A 22,954-nucleotide genomic window follows, 5' to 3' on the forward strand; every position below is an offset into this window, starting at 1 on the left:
GGCCGTCCAGCCCCACGGTGTCCACAGCCGTCTATCCCCCGGTGTCCACAGCCGTCCAGCACAAGGTGTCCACAGCCGTCCAGCCCTAGGTGTCCACAGTCGTCCAGTCCCCGGTGTCCACAAGCCTCTATCTCCCGGTGTCCACAGCCGTCCAGCACCCGGTGTCCATGGCCGTCCAGCCCCACGGTGTCCACAGCCGTCCAGTCCGCGGTGTCCACAGCCGTTTATCCCCCGGTGTCCACAGCCATCCAGCCCCCGGTGTCCACAGCTGTCCAGACCGGGTGTCCACAACCGTCCAGTCCCCGGTGTCCACAGCCGTCGAGCCCCATGTTTCCACAGCCGTCCAGCCCCCGGTGTCCACAGCCGTCCAGCCCCAGATGACCACAGCCGTCCAGCCCTCGATGTCCACAGCCGTCCACCCCCGGTGTACACAACCATCCATCCCCCTATGTACACAAGCGTCTATCTCCAGGTGTCCACAGCCGTCCAGCACCCGGTGTCCATAGCCATCCAGCCCCACGGTGTCCACAGCCGACCAGTCCACGATGTCCACAGCCATCCAGTCCCTGGTGCCAACAACCGTCTATCCCCCTGTGTCGACAGCCGTCCAGCCCCACGGTGTCCACAGCCGTCCAGTCCACGATGTCCACAGTCATCCACTCCCTGGTGCCAACAACCGTCCATCCACCAGTGTCCAAAGCCGTCCACTCCCCGATGTCCAAAGCCGTCCAGCCCACGGTGTCCACAACTGTCTATCCCCCGGTGCCCACAGCCGTCCAGCACCGGTGTCCACAGCCGTCTATCCCCCGGTGTCCACAACCGTCTATACCCCGGTGTCCACAGCCGTCCAGCCCACGGTGTCCACAGTCGTCCAGCACCGGTGTCCACAAGCGTCTATCTCCCGGTGTTCACAGCCGTCCAGCACCCGGTGTCCATGGCCGTCCAGCCCACGGTGTCCACAGCCGCCCAGTCCCCGGTGTCCACAGCCGTCTATCCCCCGGTGTCCATAGCCGTCCAGCCCAAGGTGTCCACAGCCGTCCAGCCCTAGGTGTCCACAAGTCGTCCAGTCCCCGGTGTCCACAAACCTCTATCTCCCGGTGTCCACAGCCGTCCAGCACCAGGTGTCTATGGCCGTCCAGCCCCACGGTGTCCACAGCCGTCCAGTCGCTGGTGTCCACAGCCGTTTATCCCCCGGTGTCCACAGCCGTCTATCCCCCGGTGTCCACAACCGTCCAGTCCACGGTGTCCACAGCCGTTCAGCCCCCGGTGTCCACAGCCGTCCAGTCTCTGGTGTCCACAACCGTCTATCTACCGGTGTCCACAGCCGTCCAGTCCATGGTGTCCACAGTCGTCCAGTCTCTGGTGTCCACAGCCGTCCAGCCCCGATGTCCACAGTCGTCCAGCCCCCGGTGGCCACAGCCGTCAATCTACCGGTGTCCACAGTCGTCCAGTCTCTGGTGTCCACAGCCGTCTATCTACCGGTGTCCACAGCCGTCCAGCACCCGGTGTCCATAGCCATCCAGCCCCACGGTGTCCACAGCCGACCAGTCCACGATGTCCACAGCCATCCAGTCCCTGGTGCCAACAACCGTCTATCCCCCTGTGTCGACAGCCGTCCAGCCCCACGGTGTCCACAGCCGTCCAGTCCACGATGTCCACAATCATCCACTCCCTGGTGCCAACAACCGTCTATCCCCCAGTGTCCAAAGCCGTCCACTCCCCGATGTCCAAAGCCGTCCAGCCCACGGTGTCCACAACTGTCTATCCCCCGGTGCCCACAGCCGTCCAGCACCGGTGTCCACAGCCGTCTATCCCCCGGTGTCCACAACCGTCTATACCCCGGTGTCCACAGCCGTCCAGCCCACGGTGTCCACAGTCGTCCAGCACCGGTGTCCACAAGCGTCTATCTCCCGGTGTTCACAGCCGTCCAGCACCCGGTGTCCATGGCCGTCCAGCCCACGGTGTCCACAGCCGCCCAGTCCCCGGTGTCCACAGCCGTCTATCCCCCGGTGTCCACAGCCGTCCAGCCCAAGGTGTCCACAGCCGTCCAGCCCTAGGTGTCCACAAGTCGTCCAGTCCCCGGTGTCCACAAACCTCTATCTCCCGGTGTCCACAGCCGTCCAGCACCAGGTGTCTATGGCCGTCCAGCCCCACGGTGTCCACAGCCGTCCAGTCGCTGGTGTCCACAGCCGTTTATCCCCCGGTGTCCACAGCCGTCTATCCCCCGGTGTCCACAACCGTCCAGTCCACGGTGTCCACAGCCGTTCAGCCCCCGGTGTCCACAGCCGTCCAGCACCCGGTGTCCACAGCCGTCCAGCCCCCGATGTCCACAGCCTTCCAGCCCCCGGTGTCCACAGCCGTCTATCTACTGGTGTCCACAGCCTTCCAGCCCCCGATGTCCACAGCCGTCCAGCCCCCGGTGTCCACAGCCTTCCAGCCCCCGGTGTCCACAGCCGTCCAGTCCCCGGTGTCCACAGCCTTCCAGCCCCCGGTGTCCACAGCCGTCCAGCACCCGGTGTCCATGGCCGTCCAGCCCACGGTGTCCACAGCCGTCTATCCCCCGGTGTCCACAGCCGTCCAGCCCAAGGTGTCCACAGCCGTCCAGTCGCTGGTGTCCACAGCCGTTTATCCCCCGGTGTCCACAGCCGTCTATCCCCCGGTGTCCACAACCGTCCAGTCCACGGTGTCCACAGCCGTTCAGCCCCCGGTGTCCACAGCCGTCCAGCCCCCGGTGTCCACAGCCGTCCAGCCCCCGATGTCCACAGCCTTCCAGCCCCCGGTGTCCACAGCCGTCTATCTACTGGTGTCCACAGCCTTCCAGCCCCCGATGTCCACAGCCGTCCAGCCCCCGGTGTCCACAGCCTTCCAGCCCCCGGTGTCCACAGCCGTCCAGTCCCCGGTGTCCACAGCCTTCCAGCCCCCGGTGTCCACAGCCGTCCAGCACCCGGTGTCCATGGCCGTCCAGCCCACGGTGTCCACAGCCGTCTATCCCCCGGTGTCCACAGCCGTCCAGCCCAAGGTGTCCACAGCCGTCCAGTCTCTGGTGTCCACAGCCGTCCAGTCCACGGTGTCCGCAGCCTTCCAGCCCCCGGTGTCCACAGACGTCCAGTTTATGGTGTCCTCAGCCGTCTATCTACCGGTTTTCACAGCCGTCCAGCCCCCGGTGTCCACAGCCGTCCAGTCTCTGGTGTCCACAGCCGTCCAGCCCCGATGTCCACAGTCGTCCAGCCCCCGGTGGCCACAGCCGTCAATCTACCGGTGTCCACAGTCGTCCAGTCTCTGGTGTCCACAGCCGTCTATCTACCGGTGTCCACAGCCGTCCAGACCCCGGTGTCCACAGTCCAGTCCCCGGTGATCACAGCCGTCTATCTACCGGTGTCCACAGCCGTCCAGTCTCTGGTGTCCACAGCCGTCTATCTACCGGTGTCCAAAGCCGTCCAGTCTCCGGTGTCCACAGCCGTCTATCCACCGGTGTCCACAGCCGTCTATCTACCGGTGTCCTCAGCCGTCCAGTCCCCGGTGTCAACAGCCGTGTATCCCCCGTTGTCTACAGCCGTCCAGTCCACGGTGTCAACAGCCGTCCAGTCTCTGGTGTCCACAGCCGTCCAGTCCACGGTGTCCACAGCAGCCCAGTCCACGGTGTCCACAGCCGTCCAGTCCCCGGTGGCCACAGCCGTCTATCTACCGGTGTCCTCAGCCGTCCAGCCCCCGGTGTCCAGAGTCGTCCAGTCTCTGGTGTCCACAACCGTCTATCTACCGGTGTCCACAGCCGTCCAGTCCACGGTGTCCACAGTCGTCCAGTCTTTGGTGTCCACAGCCGTCCAGCCCCCGATGTCCACAGCCTTCCAGCCCCCGGTGTCCACAGTCATCCAGTCTCTGGTGTCCACAGCCGTCTATCTACCGGTGTCCACAGCCGTCCAGTCCCCGATGTCCACAGCCTTCCAGCCCCCGGTGTCCACAGTCGTCCAGTCTCTGGTGTCCACAGCCGTCTATCTACCTGTGTCCACAGCCGTCCAGACCCCGGTGTCCACAGTCGTCCAGTCCCCGGTGGCCACAGCCGTCTATCTACCGGTGTCCACAGCCGTCCAGTCTCTGGTGTCCACAGCCGTCTATCTACCGGTGTCCAAAGCCGTCCAGTCTCCGGTGTCCACAGCCGTCTATCTACCGGTGTCCACAGCCGTCCAGTCCACGATGTCCACAGCCGTCTATCCACCGGTGTCCACAGCCGTCTATCTACCGGTGTCCACAGCCGTCCAGTCCCCGGTGTCAACAGCCGTGTATCCCCCAATGTCCACAGCCGTCCAGTCCACGGTGTCCACAGCCGTCCAGTCTCTGGTGTCCACAGCCGTCCAGTCCACGGTGTCCACAGCAGCCCAGTCCACGGTGTCCACAGCCGTCCAGTCCCCGGTGGCCACAGCCGTCAATCTACCGGTGTCCACAGTCGTCCAGTCTCTGGTGTCCACAGCCGTCTATCTACCGGTGTCCACAGCCGTCCAGACCCCGGTGTCCACAGTCGTCCAGTCCCCGGTGATCACAGCCGTCTATCTACCGGTGTCCACAGCCGTCCAGTCTCTGGTGTCCACAGCCGTCTATCTACCGGTGTCCAAAGCCGTCCAGTCTCCGGTGTCCACAGCCGTCTATCCACCGGTGTCCACAGCCGTCTATCTACCGGTGTCCTCAGCCGTCCAGTCCCCGGTGTCAACAGCCGTGTATCCCCCGATGTCTACAGCCGTCCAGTCCACGGTGTCAACAGCCGTCCAGTCTCTGGTGTCCACAGCCGTCCAGTCCACGGTGTCCACAGCAGCCCAGTCCACGGTGTCCACAGCCGTCCAGTCCCCGGTGGCCACAGCCGTCTATCTACCGGTGTCCTCAGCCGTCCAGCCCCCGGTGTCCATAGTCGTCCAGTCTCTGGTGTCCACAACCGTCTATCTACCGGTGTCCACAGCCGTCCAGTCCACGGTGTCCACAGTCGTCCAGTCTTTGGTGTCCACAGCCGTCCAGCCCCCGATGTCCACAGCCTTCCAGCCCCCGGTGTCCACAGTCATCCAGTCTCTGGTGTCCACAGCCGTCTATCTACCGGTGTCCACAGCCGTCCAGTCCCCGATGTCCACAGCCTTCCAGCCCCCGGTGTCCACAGTCGTCCAGTCTCTGGTGTCCACAGCCGTCTATCTACCTGTGTCCACAGCCGTCCAGACCCCGGTGTCCACAGTCGTCCAGTCCCCGGTGGCCACAGCCGTCTATCTACCGGTGTCCACAGCCGTCCAGTCTCTGGTGTCCACAGCCGTCTATCTACCGGTGTCCAAAGCCGTCCAGTCTCCGGTGTCCACAGCCGTCTATCTACCGGTGTCCACAGCCGTCCAGTCCACGATGTCCACAGCCGTCTATCCACCGGTGTCCACAGCCGTCTATCTACCGGTGTCCACAGCCGTCCAGTCCCCGGTGTCAACAGCCGTGTATCCCCCAATGTCCACAGCCGTCCAGTCCACGGTGTCCACAGCCGTCCAGTCTCTGGTGTCCACAGCCGTCCAGTCCACGGTGTCCACAGCAGCCCAGTCCACGGTGTCCACAGCCGTCCAGTCCCCGGTGGCCACAGCCGTCAATCTACCGGTGTCCACAGTCGTCCAGTCTCTGGTGTCCACAGCCGTCTATCTACCGGTGTCCACAGCCGTCCAGCCCCCGATGTCCACAGCCTTCCAGCCCCCGGTGTCCACAGTCGTCCAGTCTCTGGTGTCCACAGCCGTCTATCTACCGGTGTCCTCAGCCGTCCAGCCCCCGGTGTCCACAGTCGTCCAGTCTCTGGTGTCCACAGCCGTCTATCTAGAGGTGTCTACAGCCGTCCAGACCCCGGTGTCCACAGTCGTCCAGTCTCTGGTGTCCACAGCCGTCTATCTACCGGTGTCCACAGCCGTCCAGCCCCCGGTGTCCACAGCCGTCCAGTCCCCGGTGTCCACATCTCCTCTAGTAAATTGAAATTGATATATTTAAGAAAAAAGTCTTTAATTTGTTAAAAAATTTTGTGACATATATATCAACATAAAGAAATAAAATGCAATGCTTATTTATTTCATATATTTTTAAAAACTGAATAAAACAACTATCATTTAATAGGCTAGATGGCACAGGTGACCATAGGTAAAATACAGGTAAAAACACAGGTAAACACAGATAAATGAATAAGAAATAGACTATAATCCTTATCACAACATTCTTCTGTCCATGTTATTTTAGATAGTCGGCAAATCGGGCTAGAGACCCACGGCGGGTGTGTCTTTAGTCTGGCGATAGACAGTTCGGCTAGAGACCCACGGCGGGTGTGTCTTTAGTCTAGCGATAGACAGTTCGGCTAGAGACCCACGGCGGGTGTGTCTTTAGTCTAGCGATAGATAGACACGGCGGGTGTGTCTTTAGTCTAGCGATAGACAGAGACCCACGGCGGGTGTGTCTTTAGTCTAGCGATAGACAGTTCGGCTAGAGACCCACGGCGGGTGTGTCTTTAGTCTAGCGATAGACAGTTCGGCTAGAGACCCACGGCGGGTGTGTCTTTAGTCTAGCGATAGACAGTTCGGCTAGAGACCCACGGCGGGTGTGTCTTTAGTCTAGCGATAGACAGTTCGGCTAGATACCCACGGCGTGTGTGTCTTTCACTGTTACTCTTTCCTGTAACAATTATGCCCGACTTGTGTGATAAATAAATATACACAATATCATAGCTATCGTCCCATAATTATCTTAAACTATGATTCTACACTCACACATAATAAGCCTATTTCTATTCATGATACGAGAGTTCAACTCACAACAAAGAATTTAAATCTTTCGAGGAAGGTATATACGTGCGCATATCATGATACCAAGATAATCAAAGATTATGCATATTTCGATTAGTTCAGAATATCAACATTTGATGAAAATTAATAAAAAGCAGAGGCGTTTATATTTCCTCAACTAAAGAAAGCAAGTAACAGAACAAACAGTTCTAGTGACATCACGCGTCCTTATTTGTCTAACTAACTCTGATAACTTCACGTGCAACTTTCTTGAATATTTTTCCAAATCGATCTAAACTTCAAATTTCCATCATGGGGGGGGGGGGGGGGGGGCTTCATTGAGTTCATGGCTCAGTGATAAGTTTCATTGTTTATTTAAGCCTTTCAGCTCATTAGTATAAAAGTTAAATACGTATAGATACAATGTACGTGTACAATATAAAGCTTTTATAACACATACTAAATATTCAGATATTATATGAAAATTAAGTTACATTGTACAAGACGAGAAGAAAAAATGATAGACTGACGGACATATGAAAAGTACAAAAGTATAATAGAAGGACAATCATCATTTAATTAGTGCTGAACAATATCATTTTATAGGAAGCCATTGGCAGAAGATTCATGATAATTCAACAACACACATAAAACTTGAAATTTTGAGCGTAATTTTAAATTTGGTTGTAAATGTTTGCCTAGATAACAGAATTCTGTTGTATTACGTACTGTTAGTAATTTTACCAGTTTGTATGATGACGGACAATTTTACTTATCCCTTTCACTAAACTTTTTACTTAAATTTACATACAAATTAAAATAAATATAAAATGGAACTCGTTTTCTTCTAAATTCTAGTTACAATGAATGCAAATTCTATCTTTCCTTTGAATAATTTGGTATCTACAGTCTTCTAAATGCGGCTGATGAGAAGAAATTTTACATGATAAGCCGTAGATAATGATCCGAAATAGATTTAGATCAATAGTGCTGTTAAGTAATCGAGTCTAACATTAATTTGCACACATGATATTTTGACGAATTTTCAACATATAATTAAATGAATTTATGGACAAGGTGCTGTTTGAAAAAGAAAAAGTTAAAATACGTTTTAGTTATCAGCTCTGATATGATGATTTAACCAAACATCCCCCAACAGCAGATAATAACAATACGTTATTAGCCTGACACTGCCTGGTACAGATTCTGTGATTACATTCAATAGAAAGAGCGAATTTCTCTAATGTATGAACTGATTTTCACGATCGTTTACATCCATAGAACAAAGGAAGGGAGATAACCCTTCACCTTACATCAGGCCTGGTGTGCATGAAAAGAAATCTAACAGCTCCGACCGATTTGTTTCTCACACCTTTAACATTCATTAATGGACTTCGAAATCTTAAAAAAACTTTCCTCTTACCCCACTTCGATACAATTTCAAAAATAATTTAATTCTGTTCATACTATCAGAGACATATGTAACCCTGGTAAAATACTAGCCGCAATATACCACTTGGCTAGAGAGAACTTCTCTTTAGCTCGATTGGTTGAGCGTCAGACTAGTAAGCCAGGGGTCCCGAGTACGATTCCTAGCGGAGGCATTGAGATGAAAAATGACCTCTGTTACATTGGCGCCCATGTAGGGACCCGGGAATAGTACTTAGCCATGCCCCACCAGTATCGCTGTAACCCCTGGAAACTCGAGGACGAGTTATTTACCAGGTTACATACTCCCCGTATGCATTGAGATGAAAAATGACCTCTGTTACACATATATAACTATCGAAAGGCTTGATATGCCCTGCTTGTACTCTCAACCAGGGACGTATATCTCAACTGGGAAGTGGTGCGAAAGACAAATGAAACAAATTTACTAGAACACTTTCGTCTCCGTCTACGTTCTACTCATTTGTCGTGAACGTGTTATAACGATATCGCCGCCTACTCACGTATGACATAGTACAAGAAGATGTGATCACATTAGGTTGGTTATGACAGATAACGCTGGATGATTTCCCCAATTGACGCCTCTTACGCCGGTCGACCATGTCGGTCATATGACTTGAAAATCATATGACTTCGATCGTAAAGATGGCGGAATCAACAAAGCTTGTACTGTTAGTGTGCCTATGCTGCTTTCAATGTATTCTGGGGAATAGCCAGTTGCCTCTCCAAGATGACTATCACGGAGCAAAGCCCACGAGAGGGGAGCCATGGCCATTACCTCAGAGTTACTCGCCGAGCGCTGAAACCTTCTACTTGGATCGTATGTCGTTTGAGTTTCGAGCGACCGGTGCGACTTGTGACACTCTGAATGCTGCAATACAACGTTACTCCGAGCTCCTTTTCGATGATGCACCGACCGACAAACGGCTGAAATTCTTTCCAAGATTAGACCGTTTAAGCTCAGCTGATGGAAGTGTGAATACGCTAAGTGTGCACGTTCAGGAAGCTTGTGATACGGCAGGCAACATGTACCCAGCTCTCGAATCCAATGAAGCTTGTATGTACCGAATGCAACATTCGGTTATTCATTGATTCTTTCTTTGCACATGTGACTTCTTTTCATCACTAGCGATCAAAATCATCAGTTACCTATGCCAGGGACGTATAATACAAAATCATTAGAAACTGCCTATATCTCTTTGTAACACTGTAGCCAAGATAGAAATCATCCAGAACAGTTTTTTTTAGCCATTTGTCTTCAAAAGCGCAGATCAAATTTTTTCAAAATATACAGTATTAGAAACTGCATAATTTTTCAACTTAATTTTGCAAACTTTTGTGAAAAATAATTTCTGTTAACTTTTGATATTTGTAAAGAAAAATGCATTTCAAGCTACTTACATCTTAAATACCATCCTATATTGTATATCTCTTTCTGCCCGAAATATGCACAAAATTGTTTTAGATATGATGGCCTTAAAAAGCTGAGAAATTTACCAATTGACCTGTGTCAATTTTGTGATAGGTAACTTTAATTTATTTTAGTGTTATCTTTGTCAGTGTGATGTCCATCATAGGGATATGTAAATAACTTCTGATAACAGGAGTAAGAAGACGTCACTTCATGCACAGCTTTTATCTATGGCACAGTGAACAAACATGAAAATTAAATGAGAGAAGTCACCAATGAGCCATGTTTCTTATCCCTCTGTACTGTATGTCCCTGATATGTATATATGGATTTTATTATTTAGCGAGCAATAAAAAATTCATTGACTGTTGGAAAAATGTGGAATTGAACTGGTGTTTGGCTGATTCGTGGTTTTATGCTAGCATTATTTATAGTGGCCGGTTATAGATATATGCATATAGGAATACTCAGTTATCGCATAGCTTATCTCTTGCTACCACTGTTGTAATAGCGAAAAAAATATAAAATTATAAAAAAAATGGATCCTGTGTCCTTCAATGGACACCAAAAAAGTAATGAAAGAAAACATTATGAAAAGAAAATAATATTAACAAAATGACAACTTGTATATATTCATACTGGCTATTTGATACTCGTCCAAAATGTGAGAAGTGTTTATATATTTAGGACTCCTCTTTTATATTTTGAGCTACATTGTTGGAGACTACAGTGAAGTATTGATCAATAATTTATTTTCCAGATAACTTAACAGTTGAGAGTCCTAATTCCCAGTTATTGGCCAATACAGTATGGGGAGCTTTGCGGGGTTTGGAGACATTCAGTCAACTGGTTTATGAAGGATCAGAAAGCAAGGTAATACAGGCACTCCAATGAACAATGTTTCACTATGCCTAAAGGTAAAATCGTGTTAACCTCTGCTACACTGGAAGTCGTTAATTTGAGATATGACAGATTGATGTTGACATTTTAAGATAAGTTTAATATTAACACATTATCTGATCATCTTTGTTTAAACAAACCATTATCCTACAAATTGCTACAAGTGATTAACAACTGAGCTTATTTTGCCCAAATTTGGTTAGAAGCATCCTTTGGGAAAAGGGAATTAGTTTTGTATAAAAGGTGGGTCTCGGCCTCCTGGGATGGGAGGGACAGGTTGGGGCCCAATATGGGAATTAGTGTAATTTTTTAAAATCCTGTTCCTTTTGTAGGAATGATTGCTTTGCATTTTGCCCAAATTTGGTGTGAAGCGATTTTTTGGTAAAGAGGAATCAAACCTCACACACTTACAAATGTTCTTTATTGGTGATGAAGCCTCACTTTAAATTGTCCCATATTATACATATTGAACATGAAGCCTCACTTTAAATTGTCCCATATTATACATATTGAACATGAAGCCTCACTTTAAATTGTCTCATATTATACATATTGAACATGAAGCCTCACTTTAAATTGTCCCATATTATACATATTGAACATGAAGCCTCACTTTAAATTGTCCCATATTATACATATTGAACATGAAGCCTCACTTTAAATTGTCCCATATTATACATATTGAACATGAAGCCTCACTTTAAATTGTCCCATATTATACATTGGTCATGAAACTGTTTTGTCAGATTTTCATATCTATTCATTGCATTGTTCCAGTAAAATCACCAAAAATTCAAATTACAAACTAACTGTATAGTTTTTGTTTTTACCTGATGAACACCAAACAGCACCATCTAAATCATTACAGTGTGGTAGCTAGTTGGAACCAGCAGGGGATAAGCTTTAGCAATATACAGTATGCTTGTGTGTATCCTTGTCAGAAGTGTCTAGCTAATCACCAACAAGCTCAACTATTGATGAATGCATTTAAGAAGTATTGACTAGTAGATAATCTAGAGGTACTGTGAAGTGTAAAATCAATTAGTTTTATATTCCTTTAGTAAAGATATAATTCAATCATGTTTATCTTTATCAATTGTAGCTTGAGATCAACAAGACTGTCATTATGGATTTCCCACGATTCCAATACCGTGGGATTCTTTTGGATTCTTCGCGTCACTTCCTGTCTGTAGACATCATCAAAAAGAACCTGGTAATTTAATTTTGTTATCAATCATAGTAGAGGAAGGACACTTTTTATGATTGTCTACCCTGGTAAGAAGATGTCGTGACACATAACAAATTCTTGTTTGTTACCTAGAGGTCATTTTCATAAACTTAAGGATTTTTTATGGGACCCAAATTTGTACTTTTTAATCAGTTATAGAAGAGGGAAGAAACTTTAAATGATTATTAACTACTATGAGAAACTGAGTCACATACTATGTTTTATCCTGAAAGGGTCAAAGTTTAAAACTTGGGGCTTCATTCTGTACCCTATACAAACTACAGAGAGTTGTTTCCAATCTATACATCTGCAGTCAGATAAACCTTACCATAATGGCTGTATACTTTAGCAATAGTTTTCATCTCAGTGTCTTGTGAAAATCTAGCTGTTCTGTTTTCAAGTAGATTAGGGAATATGGGAACAACGACCTATTTTGTTAATTCTTTTGAAAAATATTGAAGTGTATATATCTTTTTAAAAACCCATGATGTATGTATAATGTAGATATGTTAGGAGAGGGCTTTATAATTTATGAGAACTTGCGACCAATTGCTTTTATCAGTTTCAAGGTAAATCAAATATGTTTAGATTCAATTTGATTCAACATGTCTTCCTCATTCATTTACTTTGCCTTCATAAGAATGAAATTGGTTTCTTTACTTATGTTACATACATGCAATATTTCTTTATAATTCTAATATTGAGCATGTGTTTCAGGATGCCATGGCTTATAACAAGTTCAATGTGTTCCACTGGCACATTGTAGATGATCAGTCATTCCCATATGAAAGTATCCATTTCCCTGAGATGAGTGCTGCGGTAAGGTTTATTACACCCTCGACCTCTGGGTGGGTAGCTAGGCTATGTGAGCTAGCGGCTGAGAAAAGGACCCTTATAGGCCAAAGAATGGATTTTATATTTTTGCATCTATTCAAAATATAGACAATAATGATTAAAATGAGGTATTATCAGGATAGAACCATAATTGTCAACACAGTATCAATTTCAATTTGGACTATTTTGCATTTGAAGGATTCATTTCTTTGTGAATGTTGAAATGTCATGAAATTTTGACACATCTATTTTATGAAGTGTATGTATCATTGGTTGTCTTTCCCTTAAGCTCAGACTTTCATTGGTAAGATTTTAAGTACATGTACTAAACACCATTGATAATCCTTTCAGGATGAAGAAAATCTGATCGAGTTCTTTTTCTGGCTGGTGACATATAGGTGTTACTTAAAGTAAATGAACATTAAAATATAGTGTAAGTGGTTTTGTACATACAGTTATGACACATTTTATTTGCATTATTATATTTGATCTGTTTCAGGGATCTTATTTTGGTCTGTCTCACACTTACACTCAAGCCGACATCAGAGATATTGTAGAATATGCAAGGCTGAGGGGGATCAGGGTGGTCCCTGAGTTTGATACACCAGGTAGTCAAAGTCACATAAAAGTTTTTTTTTTATTTCTCCTTTTTTCAAATATTGATAATTGTAGGGATTTTGATTTTTGACAGAAAACATTGTAAACCTTGAAGTAAGCTATGTCCAGGTTAGGAATCTTATCATATATATATTACAGTTCTAATGATGTCATTGGGCCCTTTCTTATATTTTGTGCATAAGATTTTTTTTTCACTGATTGACTCATAGCAGGCTTAGATATAAATATTAAGTATTTAATATCTATTCTTTAAACTAGATTCCTGTCTGACTTCAGACATCCATCTCTCAGAAATGTTGTATATCGGGCCATGTCTTGTACATGTACAATGTTATTGTTGCTATGCCCTGGTTTTATTGTTTTCACTAGGCCACACTCAGTCCTGGGGGAAGGCGATACAAAACTTGCTGACAAAATGTTACTCTTCCGGGAAACTAAATGGTAACTATGGGCCCATTGATCCCACCCTCAACTCAACATATGCCTTCTTGACCAAATTTTTTGGCGAGGTAGCCGAGGTGTTCCCTGACCACTATATCCACTTGGGTGGGGACGAGGTGTCCTTCTCCTGCTGGTAGGTGTTCTATAGTACGATTTGTGTTTATCTACAGATTAATGTGAATATTCCTTATGTGTTGAGATAACCACGACATGATGATGTGATCAGAGTAGCCTCTGTTTAGCCTGAAATAAGCAGAGGGAACTAACACAGAATGTTTATTTAATCTTGTCGCAGACTTATCATGAATGTGCTACTCATTCCTATCAAAGCGTGTAATTAATTTCTTATATAGGTTTCAAAAACAAGAATAGCACATAAATGTATATATAGTTTGACTTTGAGAGAAATAGAATATTGCATGTGAGTTATTAAAGAAATCTCACTAGATTTAGTTCATTTGATTGGATTGTATATTTGTACAGGGTGAACATATTGATTTCAGTTTAATGGTATTAGTAAAGAACATGTATAATATCATGATATTTATCGATACCTATTTCAGGCAGAGCAATCCCGACATCACAGATTTCATGAAGAAAATGTCCTTTGGTACCAACTATGCAGAATTGGAGCAGTATTACATGCAGAAGTATGTATTTATAATTTCACATTTGGCATACTCAGTACTGATTCTGTATTGTGTTAGACTTTTAGGATGATTGTGTACTGTCTGTGTTAGGATGGTTGTGTACTGTCTGTGTTAGACTTTAGGATGATTGTGTACTGTCTGTGTTAGACTTTAGGATGATTGTGTACTGTCTGTGTTAGACTTTAGGATGATTGTGTACTGTCTGTGTTAGACTTTTAGGATGATTGTGTACTGTCTGTGTTAGACTTTAGGATGATTGTGTATTGTCTGTGTTAGACTTTAGGATGATTGTGTACTGTCTGTGTGTTATTGTGACTGTGTTAGACTTTAGGATGACTGTCTGTGTTGTGTATTGTCTGTGTTAGACTTTAGGATGATTGTGTGTTGTCTGTGTTAGACTTTAGGATGATTGTGTACTGTGTTAGACTTTAGGATGATTGTGTACTGTGTTAGACTTTAGGATGATTGTGTACTGTCTGTGTTAGACTTTAGGATGATTGTGTACTGTCTGTGTTAGACTTTAGGATGATTGTGTACTGTGTTAGACTTTAGGATGATTGTGTACTGTCTGTGTTAGACTTTAGGATGATTGTGTACTGTCTGTGTTAGACTTTAGGATGATTGTGTATTGTCTGTGTTAGACTTTAGGATGATTGTGTACTGTCTGTGTTAGACTTTAGGATGATTGTGTATTGTCTGTGTTAGACTTTAGGATGATTGTGTATTGTCTGTGTTAGACTTTAGGATGATTGTGTACTGTCTGTGTTAGACTTTAGGATGATTGTGTATTGTCTGTGTTAGACTTTAGGATGATTGTGTATTGTCTGTGTTAGACTTTAGGATGATTGTGTATTGTCTGTGTTAGACTTTAGGATGATTGTGTACTGTCTGTGTTAGACTTTAGGATGATTGTGTACTGTCTGTGTTAGACTTTAGGATGATTGTGTATTGTCTGTGTTAGACTTTAGGATGATTGTGTACTGTCTGTGTTAGACTTTAGGATGATTGTGTACTGTGTTAGACTTTAGGATGATTGTGTACTGTCTGTGTTAGACTTTATGATGATTGTGTACTGTCTGTGTTAGACTTTAGGATGATTGTGTACTGTGTTAGACTTTAGGATGATTGTGTACTGTCTGTGTTAGACTTTAGGATGATTGTGTACTGTCTGTGTTAGACTTTAGGATGATTGTGTACTGTCTGTGTTAGACTTTAGGATGATTGTGTATTGTCTGTGTTAGACTTTTAGGATGATTGTGTATTGTCTGTGTTAGACTTTAGGATGATTGTATACTGTGTTAGACTTTAGGATGATTGTGTATTGTCTGTGTTAGACTTTAGGATGATTGTGTATTGTCTGTGTTAGACTTTAGGATGATTGTGTACTGTCTATGTTAGACTTTAGGATGATTGTGTACTGTGTTAGACAGTAGCATGATTGTGCACTGTCTGTGTTAGACTTTTAGGATGATTGTGTACTGTGTTAGACTTTAGGATGATTGTGTACTGTCTGTGTTAGACTTTTAGGATGATTGTGTACTGTCTGTGTTAGACTTTAGGATGATTGTGTGTTGTCTGTGTTAGACTTTAGGATGATTGTGTGTTGTCTGTGTTAGACTTTAGGATGATTGTGTACTGTCTGTGTTAGACTTTAGGATGATTGTGTACTGTCTGTGTTAGACTTTAGGATGATTGTGTACTGTCTGTGTTAGACTTTATGATGATTGTGTACTGTCTGTGTTAGACTTTAGGATGATTGTGTACTGTCTGTGTTAGACTTTAGGATGATTGTGTATTGTCTGTGTTAGACTTTTAGGATGATTGTGTATTGTCTGTGTTAGACTTTAGGATGATTGTGTATTGTCTGTGTTAGACTTTAGGATGATTGTGTACTGTCTGTGTTAGACTTTAGGATGATTGTGTATTGTCTGTGTTAGACTTTAGGATGATTGTGTATTGTCTGTGTTAGACTTTAGGATGATTGTGTATTGTCTGTGTTAGACTTTTAGGATGATTGTGTATTGTCTGTGTTAGACTTTAGGATGATTGTGTACTGTGTTAGACTTTAGGATGATTGTGTACTGTCTGTGTTAGACTTTAGGATGATTGTGTACTGTCTGTGTTAGACTTTAGGATGATTGTGTACTGTCTGTGTGTTAGACTTTAGGATGATTGTGTACTGTCTGTGTTAGACTTTAGGATGATTGTGTACTGTGTTGACTTTAGGATGATTGTGTACTGTCTGTGTTAGACTTTAGGATGATTGTGTACTGTCTGTGTTAGACTTTAGGATGATTGTGTACTGTATTAGACTTTAGGATGATTGTGTGTTGTCTGTGTTAGACTTTAGGATGATTGTGTACTGTCTGTGTTAGACTTTAGGATGATTGTGTACTGTCTGTGTTAGACTTTAGGATGATTGTATACTGTCTGTGTTAGACTTTAGGATGATTGTATACTGTCTGTGTTAGACTTTAGGATGATTGTGTACTGTGTTAGACTTTAGGATGATTGTGTATTGTCTGTGTTAGACTTTAGGATGATTGTGTACTGTCTGTGTTAGACTTTAGGATGATTGTGTGTTGTCTGTGTTAGACTTTAGGATGATTGTGTACTGTCTGTGTTAGACTTTAGGATGATTGTGTATTGTCTGTGTTAGACTTTAGGATGATTGTGTACTGTCTGTGTTAGACTTTAGGATGATTGTGTACTGTCTGTGTTAGACTTTAGGATGATTGTGTGTTGTCTGTGTTAGACTTTTAGGATGATTGTGTACTGTCTGTGTTAGACTTTAGGATGATTGTGTACTGTCTGTGTTAGACTTTAGGATGATTGTGTACTGTCTGTGTTAGACTTTAGGATGATTGTGTACTGTCTGTGTTAGACTTTATTGTCTGTGGATGATTGTGTACTGTCTGTGTTAGACTGTTAGGATGATTGTGTACTGTCTGTGTTAGACTTTAGGATGATGTCTGTGTTAGACTTTAGGATGATTGTGTACTGTCTGTGTTAGACTTTAGGATGATTGTGTACTGTCTGTGTTAGACTTTAGGATGATTGTGTGTTGTCTGTGATAGACCTTTAGGATGATTGTGTACTGTCTGTGTTAGACTTTAGGATGATTGTGTATTGTCTGTGTTAGACTTTACGATGATTGTGTACTGTCTGTTAGACTGTGTTGTACTGTCTGTGTTAGACTTTAGGATGATTGTATACTGTCTGTGTTAGACTTTAGGATGATTGTATACTGTCTGTGTTAGACTTTAGGATGATTGTGTACTGTCTGTGTTAGACTTTAGGATGATTGTGTACTGTCTGTGTTAGACTTTAGGATGATTGTGTACTGTCTGTGTTAGACTTTAGGATGATTGTGTACTGTCTGTGTTAGACTTTAGGATGATTGTGTACTGTCTGTGTTAGACTTTAGGATGATTGTGTACTGTGTTAGACTTTAGGATGATTGTGTGTTGTCTGTGTTAGACTTTAGGATGATTGTGTACTGTCTGTGTTAGACTTTAGGATGATTGTGTACTGTCTGTGTTAGACTTTAGGATGATTGTGTACTATCACAATTAATTACTCCAGACACAGTGTTGTCTCTCGTAGACGTTAGGATGATTGTGTACTGTCTGTGTTACTGTGTTAGAGGATGATTGTGTACTGTGTTAGACTTTAGGATGATTGTGTATTGTCTGTGTTAGACTTTAGGATGATTGTATACTGTCTGTGTTAGACTTTAGGATGGTTGTGTACTGTCTGTGTTAGACTTTAGGATGATTGTGTACTGTCTGTGTTAGACTTTAGGATGATTGTGTGTTGTCTGTGTTAGACTTTAGGATGATTGTGTGTTGTCTGTGTTAGACTTTAGGATGATTGTGTACTGTCTGTGTTAGACTTTAGGATGATTGTGTACTGTGTTAGACTTTAGGATGATTGTGTATTGTCTGTGTTAGACTTTAGGATGATTGTGTACTGTCTGTGTTAGACTTTAGGATGATTGTGTATTGTCTGTGTTAGACTTTAGGATGATTGTGTACTGTCTGTGTTAGACTTTAGGATGATTGTGTACTGTCTGTGTTAGACTTTAGGATGATTGTGTACTGTCTGTGTTAGACTTTAGGATGATTGTACTTTCTGTGTTAGACTTAAGGACTTTAGGATGATTGTGTACTGTGTTAGACTTTAGGATGATTGTGTGTTGTCTGTGTTAGACTTTAGGATGATTGTGTACTGTCTGTGTTAGACTTTAGGATGATTGTGTACTGTCTGTGTTAGACTTTAGGATGATTGTGTACTGTCTGTGTTAGACTTTAGGATGATTGTGTACTGTCTGTGTTAGACTTTGATGATTGTGTACTGTCTGTGTTAGACTTTAGGATGATTGTGTACTGTCTGTGTTAGACTTTAGGATGATTGTGTACTGTCTGTGTTAGACTTTAGGATGATTGTGTACTGTCTGTGTTAGACTTTAGGATGATTGTGTATTGTCTGTGTTAGACTTTAGGATGATTGTGTATTGTCTGTGTTAGACTTTATGATGATTGTGTGTTGTCTGTGTTAGACTTTAGGATGATTGTGTATTGTCTGTGTTAGACTTTAGGATGATTGTGTGTTGTCTGTGTTAGACTTTAGGATGGTTGTGTACTGTCTGTGTTAGACTTTAGGATGATTGTATACTGTCTGTGTTAGTGTCTGTCTGTGTTAGACTTTTAGGATGATTGTGTACTGTCTGTGTTAGACTTTAGGATGATTGTGTACTGTCTGTGTTAGACTGCCTTCTGGCGGCCATGGCCGATATTTTTTATTTCTTGTGTAGGAATTCCTTGGGGTTAGGTGGTCATGATATGACATAAAATTAAGGTCAGATCTGAGCCATTCATTAGTTATGGGGGGGTAAAGTGGGGGGTAAAATTCATAAACAGCTCCATTATGACAAACCTACATTATATTTTTGGATTTTTTCTTCTTAATTTTCATGTAATAATCCATATCAAAACATTCATTAGTAAAATTGATTGAAAAAAATATTCCATTGTTGAAAAGTAGGTCATGGTAATTAAGCTCATTAATTGCGAATTATATTAAAGATGAACTTAATTTTCTGCCTTAATGTACATAAAAACAATACCTTTATCATGTACCATGTTTTAATAAGAAATATTTTTGCATACTTTAAAGAAAACAAAGAAGAGGCGGTGCTTTGAATTTTAGTTCGACAACTTTGACCATATGTCTGTATCTAGTGGTTTTACCGAAGTATTAACACAGAAATGGCTAATGAAAGATATCAATCTTAACCTCTAGTGTTGCATTTCACTCCACTATACATACAATGGTCGTACACATAGTTAGTTACTCATTGTCACTGTCAGACTCAGACCAGTCCTCAATCATCATTGCGTCATCAGCACAGCTGAGGTAGCTTGATGAGGCAGTTGGGTGTGCTATCCTAGACTGGTGTCGCTCATAAGAAAGGTACCAGAGAACAGATGCAATATGGGCACAGCAGCCCACTACCCTGGCACCAACCTTACACTGGCAATACCAACCAGATATAGGAGTCAAACCAGGGGAATACTCAATCCACAGGTTGTACAGTTTCGAAGCAACATGTCTGGAACGAATCTGAACTTTAATTAAGCCAGGCTTTTCCCTGCATGCCATTAATTCATATTGGCCATCTTCAGACAAGTGCTCCATGGTATATGACTTTGCCTGCTTCAACTGATATACTCCCATGGTAAGATCTCTCAACTCCGGTTCTGTCAGCTGAGGAAAGTCAGGCAAACTGGCCTCATCAAGCTTGACCCATATGGCTCTTTTCCTAGCCAAACCTTCTTTTTCAACTTGAATTTGCAATTTATTGGGACATTTTGACAGAGCCAACATTCACTCAGCAATGATGAGGTCATTGGGAGAATCAGAGGCAAGTGGGGGGCGAAAAGCATTACAAATTGCACACACAATTCTCACAAAATCACCTACAACTGGAATGAGAGTGTTGGGCAAAACATGCCCAAGGTCTTCCACTGCTTAATCCACCCATTTGCCGACTCCACAACCCACCTTACCTTTGTTACAAGACGAGATTCGTTTGCCTCAGTATGTGTGTGTTGTTTCTGCCCCTTTGGCAAGAAAAATGGCATTTCTGTTTTGATGCCAGCATCATTCAACAGTTCTGTCACATCTTTGAAGCCTCTGTCAACGACAAGAACATCATCATCTTGAAACCAATCCTTGATGTTCTCAGTGTTAGTTTTCAACATGTGTTTTGTAATGTTGGCGTCATTATTTTGACCGTCTGCTAAATATGGGCCTAGGACAGACAGTATATAGCCATCTGAGGCCACAAGAAGCATTGGTTTCAGGAGAGGGCGTCCTTTGTGCATGGAAAAAGAGCGTCGTTGGAAAGTATAGTTGCTGGACTTTTCAACATAAATATATGTGCCATCAGCAACAGCTATAGCGACATCTTCACCAGAGGCAAACATCTTCCTTGCAAATACCGTTGTATGGTTTTGAATTACTTGTTCTCTAGTGATGTGTTGCAGGCCAAGGTGTGAAGGAACGAAGTGGGTCATCAATGCTTGGCGAGCTGAATGAATACATTTTCCACATATTCTCTTTGTCATGTTGAACAGAGAAGCTAATATTGATAAAGACATGCCAGTCCTCAACTTTACAAGCAGGATGGCTAATGCAGTCCTTGCGCTTCTGTTCAGTGTAGAGTAAAGAGAGGGATTAACTGATCGTAAAAGGTCAGAAAATTGATTTTTATACAGACCTGTGAGACGGTAGTAATCTTGATCAGTTAATCCATCTGAGGAATCAAAGTCTAAACAACTTTTCTTTGAAGCAGCTGCCCTAAGTGTCAAAAGGATCTCTGATATTTCAGAAGAATCCAGTTCAGTGTCTTTGCTGGAATATGCGAGTGAAGATAGACTATCAGATGGGAAATCACCATTCACTATGTGGGAAGAACAACATCTGCAGGTGTTTGGGACAAGGATACCTGTCTTAATAAAAATCTTTACTCGCATTTCTGTTGAGAGCATTACCATTTTACTTTTACATTCCTCTCTTAACATTTTACAAATGAAACATCGAGATTCACCTAATGTAGCCCGTGGAATGTCAAGTTTGATTTTTTTGTTTTCAGGTGACTCAAGCTGGTGCTCTACATCGCTACTAGGATGTTCAGTAGATGAATGGTGATTGTAGTATCTTCCCCTGCATTTTTTACATACGGGGTCACCAAACCTTAAGGCATCATTAATATTTGCTTTCAAGTAAGACAGAATGTCTGTTTTATTCAGACAACAGAGCCTTACTTTATATTGTGCTTTACAACAAGCGCACTGCCTGTGCACTGGCATATTGATAAAAGAAAAGAAAACAGGGCATAAACTTAGAAAACACTCCTTATTAAAACCTTAATTTGGATGAACAAAATTATGAACAACAGTTGAATTACAATTATATGTCTAAATTATATGTACAATATCAGTGACAGTCAAACCAAGAAAGTATACTAAAATCGCTGAGGTTGTGAAGTGTAGTTGCCACGTATTAATTGTATATATAAGGGTATATGAACTGTCTGAGACAAGGTGCACATGTATACTCACCGGTAGACACAAAGATCCTTAACAAGGTATATGTCAGGGGATGGCATTATATCCCGCCATTTTAGCTTAAAGCTCAACCAGCCGTACCAAACTGGTTTAAATATCTCTACATTTATCAAGCAATTTATTTTAAACAGTTCTTAATGCAGTACAATTTAACATTTATTTATTAGATATTTATTATCAAATATAATTACAAAAGACAACTCTGATATCAACCAAAAGTTGTCAAAAGTGTGAACCCGCCCCCTCCCATTAATTAATTCTCCATTTTCTATAAAGTATTCAAAAATAAATCTTACTAAAGCATGACACATGATAAAGGTATTGTTTTTATGTGCATTAAGGCAGAAAATTAAGTTCATCTTTAATATAATTAGCAATTAATGAGCTTAATTACCATGACCTACTTTTCAACAATGGAATATTTTTTTCAATCAATTTTACTAATGAATGTTTTGATATGGATTATTACATGAAAATTAAGAAGAAAAAATCCAAAAATATAATGTAGGTTTGTCATAATGGAGCTGTTTATGAATTTTACCCCCCACTTTACCCCCCCCCCATAACTAATGAATGGCTTAATTATATGTCATATCATGACCGCCTAACCCCAAGGAATTCCTACACAAGAAATAAAAAATATCGGTCATGGCCGCCAGAAGGCCCAAATTGGCACTCCTCCTTTATTATAATTTTGCCTTTCCACTAACATTTGTCATAAATGTCTTTTAATATGTATTCTTAACATCAACACGAATGACATCAAATGGAAAAAAGGTAACTTTATAGTTTGTAATCGATCAAGACGTCAACAAACCAGGAAGTCCAACAAGGGCATACCATTAATCAATTTGGATCACATTCCTTGAATTTTAGATCAGGATTATTTCACTATTCCCGATTACCCCTGAAAGAGGACACCGATTCCCTTAAATAGATAAGATTCAAGACTTTAACATCCGGGTTTCAAGCATTCTCCGTTATGAATACATTATATTCTTCGGAGTATAGCATACCCCAAG

The 22,954-nt window shown here is 43.5% G+C and overlaps 2 protein-coding genes across 2 annotated transcripts; both read left to right on the forward strand.

Annotated features, from left to right (window-relative positions):
• The first annotated feature begins 642 nt into the window (after positions 1-642).
• LOC132548642 (splicing factor 3A subunit 2-like) lies at positions 643-1,515 on the forward strand. Its single transcript, XM_060212518.1, has one exon. The coding sequence runs from the start codon at positions 643-645 to the stop codon at positions 1,513-1,515; it is 873 nt and encodes a 290-aa protein (XP_060068501.1).
• Positions 1,516-8,861: 7,346 nt separating this feature from the next.
• On the forward strand, positions 8,862-14,368 carry LOC132548643 (beta-hexosaminidase subunit beta-like). Its single transcript, XM_060212519.1, has 7 exons — positions 8,862-9,273; positions 10,388-10,500; positions 11,630-11,740; positions 12,473-12,574; positions 13,089-13,197; positions 13,577-13,781; positions 14,212-14,368. Exons 1-7 carry the CDS (start codon positions 8,862-8,864, stop codon positions 14,366-14,368), a joined length of 1,209 nt encoding a protein of 402 aa, XP_060068502.1.
• Positions 14,369-22,954: the final 8,586 nt, after the last annotated feature.

Source organism: Ylistrum balloti, unplaced genomic scaffold, assembly GCF_031769215.1.
Source record: "Ylistrum balloti isolate Yb309-2 unplaced genomic scaffold, AGI_CSIRO_Ybal_v1 Utg370022, whole genome shotgun sequence".
Classification (NCBI taxonomy): domain Eukaryota; kingdom Metazoa; phylum Mollusca; class Bivalvia; order Pectinida; family Pectinidae; genus Ylistrum; species Ylistrum balloti.

Bases quoted from the DNA above. Each gene is read 5' to 3' on its own strand.
- LOC132548642 (XM_060212518.1), top strand. From the start codon at position 643: ATGTCCACAGTCATCCACTCCCTGGTGCCAACAACCGTCCATCCACCA.
- LOC132548643 (XM_060212519.1), top strand. From the start codon at position 8,862: ATGGCGGAATCAACAAAGCTTGTACTGTTAGTGTGCCTATGCTGCTTT. The intron at 11,741-12,472 runs GTAATTTAATTT...CATGTGTTTCAG, and splicing joins ACATCATCAAAAAGAACCTG to GATGCCATGGCTTATAACAA. The intron at 13,782-14,211 runs GTAGGTGTTCTA...TACCTATTTCAG, and splicing joins GAGGTGTCCTTCTCCTGCTG to GCAGAGCAATCCCGACATCA.